Genomic DNA, 13,649 nt, shown 5'->3' with positions numbered 1-13,649 from the left:
CCTATTGCTTCCGTGGCTAAATTTCTGGGTTATATTCTCCTTACTAAAATCGGTAACTAGGGAGAAAAAATTCCTAACCTGACCTGCTCATTAAACTTGAAAAGGTCCATTTAAATTAAAAAATAATCAGCACGACATTTCAACAACACATTTTGCTCTGTTTTCTGTTCTTCTATTTCTTTCTCCTCCTGATAATTTGCCCTGTTTTGTTCATGCCCTCTGAAGCATTTGGCAACAGCCACCACTGGAAAACAGGATACTGGGCTAGACAGACCATTGGTCTGACCCAATATGGTCATGTTTACATTCTTACGACCCAGCTGGTAATGAAGTCAAGAGATGAGGTGGATCTCTCTCAGTAGACGACCTAAAAGAGGCATTCCACACAGGCTGAGAATATTAAAGAATTAAAAATCTAAGCCCTCCATTCCTTTCCATAAGAAATGTTCTGCACAAACACCTGCTCCTGCCTATGTATATTAACATCTTATGTCGCTTTCCTTCATTCTTCCACAGTCTCGGACACCAGATCCATGGCTGCCGGAGATGGAAATGTGAAGGGAACTGGTAGGTGAATAATTATCTTTTAAAATTTCCTCTGGGGTTCACCAACTGGCCTTTTTAGAAGAATCCCGGCAAAATGGAATAGCACATGTACACGCTGTGCAATTCTTTCCAGCCAATGCCGAGTTTTGCTCTGGGAAAACAAACCTGTCAGAGTCCATGAAAGCAGCCATTTAGCTGAACTCGTGGTAGATTTCAACACGTGAAGAATCTTTGCCAGAATATTGTAGTTGCATTCAAACCGGTGCAAATCTGAATATATGGACCAGTCCCTGGCTGCAGGGGCAACCCAGTCTTCGGATTTGCAACTGCCAAGTGTTCTGCAGGCAACAAGAAGTCAGGTGTCATTTGTGCAGGTCCAGCTAGCCCCTACAAGAAGGGGGACTTGGGCTTCACTACTATGGAAAGTATATCCACTGTAATCTGTACAGCACCCCATCACTTTGGAGGGGCCGTGCTTTGTACTTATTACATGGCAGACTTTCTGCAAAGATTGTAAGCTCCTGACCGCAGCTTGTGGTTTCTAGGTGGGAGCATTGCAAATCCAGACACAGAAGAAAGCTTCAAGCCTTCCTTGCCCACTGACATTCTGCCAAAAGGTCACCCCCCATCGAGCGTGTGGAAGCAGCCCAAGGACAGTAAAGAGTGGGGTGATGAATATATGTCTAAGGAGCATCCAGACAGAGTGAAGGAAACAGGCCAAAGCAGATACACCTCAGTGGACAGCGTCTTATGCGAAACCTCTTTTGCTGGTAAGAATAAAGAAAAAGTGGTGGCTACCAAGCCTGGGATTCTACAGACCATCAGCTTTGGGATTCTAGAGATCATCAGCTCTCACCTGAAATCAAATAAGTTATCCGGGGGAGCTAACAAGGCCAGATTATCCATTAGTCACAACAGGCACAGTGCTTAGGGCCTACAAAACATTTATAAACTGATTCGAAAATAAGAAAACTGCTGAAATCAAAGTCAGTAATTTGCTTTCTTTAGACAACAAACACCACGCAGGTGCAGTGTTATGCCCGACGATTGTATATGCAATGCTCTGGGTTACCTACTGGGGTGCTTTGAGGTTCAACCTAGAGCCAAAAGGGACAGCGTCACTGCATGCCCTGAAACTCTGGCTTTCTTAAATGCTGTGCTGCTGCAGCTCACAGCCCTTCCAACAGCCGGCAGACAAGCACGCAGGTCATACGCTGTATTCCACTGCCACGGAGTACAAAGCCCGGCGTTCCCTGTGGGCTGCAAGAATACCCTTCGGTCTCAGGCCCCAACTAGCAGCAGTCGCCTGGCTCTGCTCCTCCCTGAACCACTTCGGCTTTCTCAGGGGCTGTTTTTCCTTGCCAAAGCCCTAAATCCAGTGACTATGCCAGACATGCTCCACATCAGTCTTAAAGCGCCAGTACCCCCATTACTCTCACCTTTAGGGCTGGACGCTCCTCATTGGTGAATTGTTTTCAGTGATAGTCAGAAGGCAAGTCAAGGGAATGGCTGCAATCCTTGGAGTAGCCAAGGGGTTAATTCAGCCCTTGTCATAAGTTAGAGCAGCCTCAGGGTTGCTCTGGCTTATGCGGTTAGCCTCTTAGAAGTGGCACAGGCACTTTCTGTATCAGCTGTGGGCTCCTCCCAAGGAAGTCCCAGCTTCTCTGCTAGGGCAGCTCTAGGTGGTGTGAGCAGGCTAAAGATCTGGCCCTATCTATTCTCAGTGGAACAGTGTATTTGATTTAAAGATAGCAATAATTACTAGAGATGCAGCAAGTTAGTAGCAAATGTGACGGGAATTTTCTGTTTATGATTTCTAAAAAAGCTGATCTCGCACAAACTCCAGGGAGTGAGGGCAGAGGCACGTCTGTTTGCTGTCTTTCTTGTAAATAGACTATGGCCCTGATCAAGCGTGGAGCACTTCATGGATCCCAGCCGGTGTTCCCTTTAAGCACGGCAGCCTGGCTTCACAGGTGATTAATCCATGCACAGAGCCCTGAGCCTCTGACTGGGTGGGGCTGATCAATCAACTGTGAAGCTGGGCTGCCCACAGCTTAGAGGGAACACTGGTCCCAGCTAGAACTTGATATTTTGGGGAAAATGTATGTGAAAAGAGGAAGCTTCTTCAGCCTCTCCCTTCCAGCTGTCTGGTCAAACACACACGCTCAGCTTTTAACATGTTGTTTTAAATCAAACTTTTTGCTGAAGCCAAAAGGCAGAGCATTGCTTTGGAGCTCCTCGAGTCCGAGAGGAAATACGTCATCAACCTATCCCTGATCCTGAAGATCAAAGCCACGTTGCAAGTGTCGGACATGAAGAGGAATGCCAAAGAGAGAAGGTAACTGGCTTTTAGCAAAGGGCCTTTTCAACATTCTTAGTTCTTCCCCCTCCCACCATCTGGGAACTTTCTCTTAGCCGCTTGGAAACACTAAATGCCTGATGCTTCTATAGCCAGAAAGCTTAACATTTTTAAGATGGGTAAAAGGGTCTGCCTTTCCCTGCCTCTCTGCTTTCAGCAGTTCAGCCGTTCAATAGATTCCAAGGCCAGAAGTCTGACTTCCTGTAGCTCAGGCCATAGAACTTCCCCACAATATTTCTTTGAGCAGATCTTTTAGAAAAACAGCCAATGCTGATTGAAAAATTGGCCAGTGATTGAGACTCCAGCAGGACCTTTGGTAAATTGTTCCAAGAGTCAAGTGTCCTCACTGTTAAATGTATGTTTTCTTTCCAAGCATTTGCTGTCTCTTGTAATCCCCTCCCCATACCCTCTGGCCCTACCTCATGCTATCTTCCTGTCTGTCTCCTACTCTCCAGCACCCACTATCTGAGACTAGAGAACAACGTCCCCCTCTCTAGGGCTCCAAGTCCATCCCTCTCCCTCTGCCATTGGAAACTAGCTGGCTCAACATGAACTAACGGACCAGCTACTGCTGCCCCATTATAATCAAATATGAAGTACATTATTCAGTATCCTACGTGGCTAAAAGGCATTTCCCGTTCCTGTCTGTTTGGCTGTCTCTTGTCCTTCTTCTTTCCACCTCCTGTGTCTCATGTCTGTTTCCTCTGCATGGTTCTGGTTCCTTTTTCACCTTTTCCTTCTTTCAGGATCTCTGCGTAGCTCTCATGGCCATAACCTTCAAAAGCTATGTCTGCCCATTTCCTTGCTGTATTTTAATATCACCATGACAACCTTGGCATGTTTTCAATCCACATACTTCAATGGCACAATCACATGCTGTTTATAAAAAGCACATCATCATACTCTCATGCCCCACCCAGTCTTTGGACTGGGAGTTAGTTGGTAATTCTCTTTCAAAACAATGTTTGATGGATAATACTGTTTCTACAGAATTGAAATTTTCTATGGGAAAATGTAGATTTTGCTGAAATTTGTCCATTTTCTGCCAGGTAATCAGAGCATCTTGAATTTGGTCCTGCCTTGGGCAGGGGGCTGGACTTGATGACCTCCTGAGGTTTCTTCCTGCTCTATGATTTTATGAATCCAAACATTTCAGTTTGTTGCATCAAACGGAAAAGTTTTGTTTCAGGTTATTTTGAAATTAATCTGAGCTGCCATAGTGACGTATAGAAGTTGTACTTCTGGTTCCTCTAAGCCTCATTCTTCATTATAGGCTGGGTTTCCTGACTGAACTACATCTCCCACAATGCACCATGATCTCCTCTCTGGTTAAATTGCTGTGATGCACTGTGGGAGTTTCTTGACAGAATGCATTCTGGGAGATGTAGTCCAAGGAAGAAACCCTGCTCATAGAAGTGACTGGAGGTATGAGGAATTCTAATTACAATCCCCATTAGGCAGATTCAGCAAACTGAAAAGTTAGAATGCTTCGTTTTCAAACTGAATTTTTTTGATGTTTCAATTCAGAAAAATATTTAAATATTTTGCATTTTCATCCTCATTTGGAGCAAAAGCCATTGTCAAAATATTGCAGTTTCCCACAGGATGGATGTCTTGGCCAGCTCTCCTTGTGAGGTACATCTTGTAACGTGCACAGGGAATGAGCCCCCTTCCTACTTCCATAAGTGTTTGCAGGATTGGCCCTACATCCTCTTAGTCAAATGGCGTGAGTGGGCTAAAGATCTGCCCGTAATAGTGGCTCATTCTTTTAGCTGTGTAGGTTTGTGCCCCACTGGGCAGAGTTGGTTACCCAAGGCCATGGAGAATTAGGCCCAGTGAATGCAAAACTACGTGAACTGGAGCCACAAAACACTAGATTTCAAGCTCTGTGCTCCAGGAACTGCCTGCAAACATGCATTTGAATCTAGTATGGTTTGTCATTGGTCTCTAGGCTTTACCCTAACAGTAGAGATTAATAATGCCTTGTAAAGCAAACCCAGCAAATTGCAAGTTGCTGCCCATAAATATGAGCAGAATCTGTGGGTTCCCAAAGCCTAGGAACTGGATTATTTTTCTAGACAAATGTCTACACTTTTCTCTGTGCAATCCTGTTATCTTCCCTCTTTAGTTTCTTCCCCAGCTCTTTACGATACCTGATCCAGCAGCACGTCGACTTACTCCACACGCTGCAAGAGAGGGTGCTGAGTTGGCCCCGGCCGGGAATCCTGGGGGACATATTCCTGAAGTTAACCAACGATGAGGTACGATAGTGCTCATGGCAGAAGGCCCCCAACAGTGGCATTGCAACTGCGTTTTGGTTTGGTCATGGCGTGTTTGGATCAAACGGAACTACAGATTCCCCCTCCCCTCAATGCAATTATGGCTCTGGCTGTGTAGCAAGTTTAAAGGAACTCTTGGGATAGCAATTCGACATCCCATCCCACGTACCGGTTCAAGTCAAGAACGGTGTGTCCATTCTAGCATCACAGAAACGCAGAACTGGAAGGGACCTCAAGAGGTCGTCTAGTCCACTGCCTCATGCGGGGGCAGAGTTAAGCATATGTAGGCCATCCCTTACAGACTCATGTTCTTAAAATCCTCCAGTGATGATCCCATGTTCCAATTGTGGCTGGCGGTGACTTTTCAGGCAGGCTTACAAACACGTGCGCAAATTATGGCCGAACTTGGCCAAGCTGCGAGCTACCCCTCCCCATCCCCCTGCCCCTTCTGTCCGTCTCGGAGCCAACAGGGAACCTGGGGTAACCCTGCAGAATTTCAAATCACTAACGTTTCTAAGGGAGCATTTCTGGGTTGGTTCCGCAGAACAATTTCCTGGACTACTACATCGCATACTTGAGGGACCTGCCAGAATGCATCTCGCTGGTCCACGTGATGATTCTGAAGGAGGTAACCTTCTTTCCTGCTACTTCAGAGACTGGTCCACCATGACACACAGACACTACTGGCAATAGCAAGGGCATAGTCTGTACCCCCCCCGCCCAGTGGACAGGAGCAGTTGCCAAAGCAAATGTTAACGTAGTGCTAGGAAAGGCATCAGGCAGCTGCAATAGCACAGACGTAGCAGTGCCCCCTGAGCACATGAAAGAGAGCAGAGACCTGCCAGACCTGCTTCTGACATGATTAAATCCAGGGCCACGATTGCCTTTGGCTCCCAGGCACGCTTATGGCACCAATGACACCTTTCAGCATAACCACGTCAATGCGAACGATACCCTGGGTGCTTGAGAATCCCGGGAGAGCCTGGATTTTCTGGGAAGTATCTAAACCATCCCCGGATCATCCCAGGTGTGATCCAAACCATCCAGTGTCTCTGTCTGCAAACCGAACTGCTTCCTCCTCCCTGCACCACTTCCCACGGCCCGTCCCTGTTGGAGCATAATATTTCCCAGGGTTTCATCCTGCCTTTTCTGGCCATCCCACTAACCAAACGATCTTATGGCCAGACACCGTTTGCTGAGTGATGGCCTTGTTGGTCGACTGGCCGTTTCGAGATCCCAAGGCAGCTCATTCTAATGCCACCATGTGTGTGAATGAAGTTACATTCAGAAGTACAACTGGATCAATATCTAAACAACACCCCTCTCCCCACCCCGCCCAGACGTTCTCCGCTGCATTCCATCCAGACACCGCTTGGGAGGGGACGCAGGAGAATGGAGAAGCTATTCCACTTGCTCTGGAGAAGGGCCCTTCCCTGACCTCTTTGCTGCCAGCCCCTTTGCATTCATGCCCGGGGTCTACTGGCCTAAGTTGCTCAGCTGGATGCAAGTCCTGAGGTGTATCCCAGGAAAGAGAGGCAGTGTCTACAGGCCAGATGCTGATGTTCTTATTCACCCTAAGTTGTGCCCGGCCCTTGCACGGTTCCCTAGAAATCAGTGGGACTGGTCAGAAGCGATGTTGCCAGTGGGCACAAGGGGCTTACAGTCCAGCCCTTTACACAACACGCCTGGGACAGCGGTCCTCTTGGTCCATGGCCGTTCACCTGTCACGCCCTGTGAGTTGCTGTATGTCCCATACAGCGTCAGGCGAACACTAACAGCCCTGGGAGCCTACGAGGCACGGTGCTATGTGATGCTAACTCTACTCTCTCCAACGCAGGTGGAGGAAGAAATTAAATCCGACCTCTACATGCTGTTCTTTCACATAGTCCAGCGTATCCCTGAGTACCTTATTCACCTGCAGGTAGGGCCAGCGCCTGCCTATTGCGCGGTAACCTCGGTACTCGGCAGCAGCGTTTATGCTGTGCGTTACTGCGTTCAGAGCTGGCCCTTGTGGCCACCCGGCAAAATCTCTGGGCCTTGGAAGCGGAAGCCGGTGCAGACGGGTCTCTAGCGGTGATTTCTCATGGCTTTTCACCCTGGGAATGCTCAGACCCTCGCACAACTGTGGGGGATGGGTCGGCTTCCGGGGACTGGGCCAGAGTTGCTAGGAGCTACTAGCCAACTACGTACAGCTGACTCGGCTCTTTGCCAAGTAGCCAGCAAGGTCTCCAGCCACAAAGTTGGTGGCTTAATAGTGTGCGAGACAGCCTGGCCTAGTGGGTCTGGCCTGGAAGGGAAGGGTGCCTGTGTTCCAGGCCCTGCTCCGACATCAGCCCACTCCTTGCCCTCGGATGGTTCGCATCTTGTCCTGTTTAGCCGAGTTTCCCATTTTGGAAACAGAGCAGATGTGTCCCTGTGGGGTGGTGAGGCTGGGCCTATGCCTGCTGGACAAATAGGGTGGGTGGGAGAGGAATGTAAGCCAGGGCATGGCTGGGGGAGAGCAGGGCCGTGAAGGAAGCGGAGAGAGAATGCAAACGGGACGGGAACAGCCTGCCGCCCGGCTGGCAGTGGGGTGGGTGGGTACAGGAACAGCAGAAGAGGATACCCGGGAAAGACACACAGGTTGGTGATGGCTATTGAGGGATGGGTAACCCTTTTCCTGACAGCTCCTGTTTCTCTGTCCCTGGGACACACACCAAGAGTAAACCCCCGACAAGGGAACCCCACACAGGCAGCACAGACATTGGGGGTGTTGCTGACCCTCCTCTGGATCCTCACGCTAGCGCTGTGCAGCCGGGCTGTGTGAGAACCAGGTCTTGGGCCTGTCTCAAAGGAAAGGCTGGCTCTGGCTTAGACCTCACGGGAGAAAGGCCGCAGCAGTGCTCTATGAAGGCCCAGAGAGCCTGAGGCATTAGTCTGAAGGCCCAGCCGCACTGTCCTGGCATTGTCCGAACGCCTGCCCGAAGAGCTCACGCAGAGCCCCGGGCCACTGGCCGATTCTTAGAACTAACCCTGGAAAACGCAAGGGCCTCGTCCAAGCCATCTGCTTCCCTTTGTGCCCCAGAACATCCTGAAGGTCACGGAGCAAGAGCACCCTGACTACTACCTGCTGCTGGTGTGCGTGCAGCGCTTCCGCGTTTTCATCTCGCACTACAGCCTGCTCTTCCAGTGCAATGAGGACCTGCTCATCCAGAAGCGGAAAAAGCTGAAGAAGTAAGTCTGGCACCAGGGCAGCCTTGCACGCTCAGGGAGAAACGATGGAGCGGGTGGGACCAGAGGGCTGGGATCTCAGTTGGGGTGCATGGGCCCACCCACTGGAGTGCCGTCAAATTAACCCCACCAGCTGAGGGTGCGTCTCGTTAGAGCAGAACATCCGTTCTCAAGTTTGGGATCAGATTTGGAGCAGCCGTGTCCTGGTGGCTCAGGAAAAGGAAAGAAGCTGCTTGTATGTGTTCTAGATCCGTGGTATCCAACTAGTTCACTATAGCGACTGCTGCTAGAGCAAACTAGCCACACTCAACCAGCCTAATGGCCACATGTGGCTAGCGTGTTGGACATACCAGCCATTTAAACAACTGACTCCTGGGTTTCATAGGCCTGCTCCACCCTAGAAAAATCACCCTGGTGCTGACTGCAGCTGGTAGCCGAGGACTCAGCTACAAGCCTCCAGGAAGTTAGCCACTGCTCGCTGAAATAGCTTTGCATGTGCCCAGAAGACCTCCTAGCACAAACAGACAAGACGGAGTTCTTGTCCCAGCAGACGGGAGCGGAGGCACTGGGGGTTAAGTAACTTGCTTGATGTGCTGCAGGAAGCCTGTGGCTGACTGGGAATCAAACCTAGATCTCCTAAGCCCCTGATAAGGGCCGGAGCCACAAAGCCAGCCCCCTTTCTCCCAAGCGGGGCTGTTACTGAAGTGATGAGCAAACTGGCCTTAAAAAATAACACCAGCCAAGCGGCTTCCCCTGATCTCGAGTCTCGTCCGCCTGGTGCCGTTGACTGGTGCTGCATTTCAATTCCTCCAGATCGTCCCTGGTGAAGCTGTACAAAGGCCTGGCTTCTCAGTGGGCCAGCGTCGGCCAGGAGGTTTCTCCGACACCCAGCACAACATCCATCCGAGACAGCGGCATCCATGCCGAAGAGCTGATGCAGTCGTTCCCAGCAGCCTCCTCTTCCAGCGCAGCAGCCATGTAAGCCTGTCGTCAGCCCGAAAAGGCCGGTCTTGCCCCCCCGCTCCCTCCAGCGCGTTTTGGCAGCAGCAACGTGCCACTAGAAATTGCCACGCATGCAGCGGTCGCATGGCCTCTTGAGGGGAGCACCCAGTGCCAGGTAGTAACACTCTCCATGCGTTCCCAGGCGGAGGTACGTTCCCGGGGCAGCCTGGCCGAGAACTTGGAAAGTCTGGGGTAGGAGCAGAGGGACTGTAGTAGCCAATCAGGGGCCAGAGATTTGCATTAGCCCATGGGAGTTATTGCAGTCTGGTTGGCTAACAATGGCTGCCAGGTGGTCCAACAGGATTCAAATGTGCTATGGGCGAGGGCGACACGCTCGCGAGGGAGCAGGGTAACTGGAGGCCCACCCCTTTCTGGTCCAACCCGCGCTGCTTGGGAAACGAGCGAGGGCTTTCCAGGCGAGCGGCTGTAGCTCCTGAACAAGGAAGCCGGACCCTTGGGAACGCCCACTGGTTTTCGGCCAAAGCCTAATTCCTTTTTTGGGTTGACTCGCTCCCCCGCTCCCCCATCCCCTTTGGAAAATGCTGGTTCGTTGCCCTTCAACTCGCTTCTTGACTCCGCACGTGCTGGAAATTGCCCACGTGCATCATTTCAGCCCCAGGAAATCCTGGTCTGTGGCTCAAAACTCCTTGGGTGTATTTCGAATGGTTCAAATCGAAACCAAACATTTGGAAACGATTGAAACCAAATATCGTGATGGACGCGGCCCCCGTCCTCGGTCATTATCTACCCAGCTGGGGGATTTTCAGTTTGCAAAAAGCCTGGTCCCGCTCTCGGGATGATATTGTTTAAAGTCTCCGTTTGCTCAGGATGGGGAACCTGGAGGTGAGGGGCACCGGGGGCAGGGCGTGAGGGAGGCAGAGTGAGGCCTGGCGCCCGAGCTGGGGGGTGGCCACAGACTGTACAAGAGTAGGCGCTCTGAGGAGAGGGGCCTGGGGCTGTCCTCTTGCCCCAGCTCTGTGTGAGTGGGCGAGCTGCCCACACGCATGGAGTTATTGCAGAGGTGCTGGAACGGCCCCAGTGCCCAGCAGCCATGCCAGGGTTTCCGTGGCTCTGGGCTCCAGCTGCACACGGACCCGCAGTAACCAGAGGGCCCCTCCCCCACCAGCCTGGCCCTGCTGATGGCTGCTCTTTGCTGCACCCGGCCGGACGCTTGCGGCGCCCTCAGTAAGTCGCATTTGAGTAAGATAGCGGCCGGGCCAGCTTGCCACGTGCATGCACACCACAGTTCCTTCTGCATTTCCTCCTCCTCTCCCCTCCTTTTTAAGGCATCTGATGCCACAGATGAAGAAGAGCCAGCCTGCGCTGATGGAGAACCTCCAGGCTGGGAAGCCGTCGGAGTGGGAAGTGGAGGCTAGAAAACACGAAAGGCCAGAGAACATCCTCACCTCGTCTCAGTTCTCCGAGCAGGAGCTAAAGGCCACGTCCATCTCCTTGCAAGCCATCCCGGAGATGGACTATGAAGCCCTCCCAGCGGATCCAATGGGAAACGCCGAGAGATCTGCCAGGACCTCCATGGAGCTGCTGCAAGACGCTAGGAGCTTTGCTCCGAGCTACGAAGAGCTGGACTACGGGGGGGAAGTTTTCACCCTGCCAGGTGCCTACGAGGAAGAGGCTTTTCCAGGCCTGGCTCTGTTTGAGAACTGCTCCCCTGCCTCCTCCGAATCCAGCCTCGATATTTGCTTTCTAAGGCCTATCAGCTTCACGGTGGAATCAGACAGGACCGATCACGCGGCCCCGCCGCCGCCGAAGAGCAGCAGCACGTACAAGCGGGAGGCGTTTCACGCCAAAGGCAAGCAGCTGAGCAGGTCCCTGAAGGAATTCCCCCGGAGCGCCGAGGGCGTGACCACCAGACTCTACAGCACCAGGAGCACCAGCAGCAGCCAGCTGCAGCACAAGCAGGAGAGAAGCGTGCAACCTCACCTGATCTCCGCAGCGTCTAGGAGCTCCCAGCGGAGCTACTTCCCCCCCCAGAGAGGGCTGGGGGAGAAACCGAGCTTTTTGGAAGTAAGGAGGCGGAAGTAGCAAAGCCACATTTTGCAGCAGGGTCAGAGAAACGTCTAGGGGAGAATGTTCCACATTTGCAGAGGCGGAGCCCTCCCGGCGCAGGCCCGCCAGGCGGTGCCCCGTTTGCACGCGGCGAGCAGGCTGCAGGTTCAGAGCCCACTCTTGAAAATCTGGCCCGTCGTGTGCGGCTGGCGTTCTTCTCCTGCTGTCACCGAGGCCCCACAGTCCACGTTCAGCCCCTGCAGCAAGCCTGTCCCTGGCGGACGGGCTGATTAACAAGGGCGCACCGCCCTTTGGAATGGGGCTCGGAGCCCCTCTGCTCGTGCCAGCGGCTGCACTAAGACAAATGCGGCGAGGGCCAGATCCCTCGGCTGCCGTAAATCAGCACAGCTGCTGAGAAGCTGGCCCAGGGTCTCCAGCCTTTTTAACCACAAGGTCACGTTTGCAATGTAAGCCCTACCTCAAACCCAAATACCCTTCCCGCCCCTGCTCCGAGGCCACACCCTGCTCGCTCCATCGCCCCTCCTCACTCGGGTAAGGGGCTGGGGTGCAGGCTCTGGGCTTGGGCCAAGGAGTTTGGAGTGAGGGAGGGGCTCCCAGTTTAGCCCAGGGGCGAGGAGGGGTTTCAGGGTGCAAGCTCTGGGAAGGAGTTTGGGTGCAGCAGGACTCACGTCCAGGGCAGGAGGTGGTTCAGGGCTGGGACGGGTTCAGGAAGCAGGCTCTGACTGGGCACTGCTTCCAGGTGGTGGGGCAGTGGGCTTAAGGCAGGTTCATTCCTTCCCTGGCCTTGCGCCACTCCTGAGAGCAGCTGGCATGTACAGCCAGAACTCCATGGCACCATGTGCTGCCCCTTGTCCATAGGCACTGAGCCCACAGCTTCTCCATTGCTGAGCTGCAGGAGCTGCAGGAGCAGTGTCTGCAGGCAAGGGCAGCCTGTGGAGACCCCCTGCTTTGCCTCTCAGGGGCTGCAGGGACGTGCCAGCCTCTTCCAGGAGCAGCAATTCCCAGAGAGATAGTGACTCCAGCCACGACGGGTTCGGCATTCTAGAGCTCACTGCTCAAGGAATTACATTGAAGTGTGAGAGAGAAATGAAAGCGGTGAAATGCACGGAGCAGTCACACACCACCACTCCACCCATTGTGAGCAGTGACAGACGTAACAACCACCCCCCACGTGTGCTGGGTCTGGAGAGGAGCGTGAGGGACAGTGCGTGTGTGTGTGTGACAATGACAGACACACACAGCGTGACAGACGTTTGCTTTGCCAGGCTCCCTCCATCCCCCTCTCTCTGTGGAGACAGGGTACAGGAGTGGGGGGCAGGGACACCCTGACATCAGCCCCCCCTTCTCCGTCTCACACCCTGCACAGCAAGCAGGAGGCTCCGGGGAGCAGCTCCAAGGCGAAGGGCAGGAAGAGCATGACAGTTGGGGAGGGGCAGTTGAAGCGCTGGCACTTGAGAGCTTCCTGGCCAAGCCAGTCAGGATCCCCCATCAGAGGCGCCGAGATCGACTGGGAAAGGATCCCTGGTTGGTGGCCACTGCTCTAGCCCACTGGCAACTGATGCCTGCCTCTTGAGGCTGGGTGAAAAGGTGTTGGGCTGTGGACAGGGCCCCGGCTTGGTAGGAAGGGGCTGGCCTGGAACAGGGCATTGCACCAACCTCCCAGGCCCAGAGTGAGGTCAGGGCAGGGCAGCCCTGGACCCCCTTCCCATGAGGGCGTAGTTGCCGCCACTGCCCCTCCCAGGGGGGCCCCGTTGGCCTGTGAGCAGAGCTGGGGATGCTTGGCGGGAGGGAGGAGAGAACAAGGAGAGCCCTGGAATGGAGCGGACAGTGGAGACTGAAGCAGGGAGGGAGGAGGATGGCGGAGCGAGCGAGGCAGGGCCGAAAGCTGGGGAGCCGCCTGCGCGGGTGGCGTGAACAACACTCCTTGCCCCGGGGGCTTCTCGCGCCTTTCCGCAGTGGAGCACAAGGTGCGTCAGCCAAGGAGGCAGCACCCTGGCCCCCGCCATGCAAGCGGAGGAGCTGAGGTGCGGGGTGTGAAGTGACTTGCCCAAAGCCACTGGAAACAGAGTCCAGGGGCCAGGCCCGAGGCCACGCCGCTTAGTGCGGGGTGGAGGTGTGGGGGGCTGCCGCCTGCCCGGCAGCGAGGGGGATCAGCAGAAAGCAGCCCTGCGTGCTCAAGTACAGGGGGTGCCGCTCCCTGCAGGCGCATGCTCTGTCCTGGAGCA

At 53.4% G+C, this 13,649-nt stretch overlaps 1 protein-coding gene across 2 annotated transcripts in view; it reads left to right on the top strand.

The window, feature by feature from the left end:
- ARHGEF33 (Rho guanine nucleotide exchange factor 33) overlaps positions 1-13,649 on the top strand; it is a 69,789-nt gene that overhangs the window by 38,436 nt on the left and 17,704 nt on the right. For both annotated transcript variants that reach the window (XM_006116252.5, XM_075925824.2), the window contains 9 exons: positions 517-567; positions 1,092-1,316; positions 2,755-2,884; positions 5,034-5,166; positions 5,729-5,812; positions 7,022-7,105; positions 8,249-8,397; positions 9,208-9,372; positions 10,683-11,421. In XM_006116252.5, the coding sequence (XP_006116314.1) occupies positions 517-567; positions 1,092-1,316; positions 2,755-2,884; positions 5,034-5,166; positions 5,729-5,812; positions 7,022-7,105; positions 8,249-8,397; positions 9,208-9,372; positions 10,683-11,421 (1,760 nt within the window). The remainder of the gene's footprint in view (positions 1-516; positions 568-1,091; positions 1,317-2,754; positions 2,885-5,033; positions 5,167-5,728; positions 5,813-7,021; positions 7,106-8,248; positions 8,398-9,207; positions 9,373-10,682; positions 11,422-13,649) is intronic.

This window comes from Pelodiscus sinensis, chromosome 3 (genome assembly GCF_052426305.1).
Source record: "Pelodiscus sinensis isolate ZL-2025 chromosome 3, ASM5242630v1, whole genome shotgun sequence".
NCBI lineage: Eukaryota > Metazoa > Chordata > Testudines > Trionychidae > Pelodiscus > Pelodiscus sinensis.
This window is presented reverse-complemented; position numbering and strand designations above follow the sequence as displayed.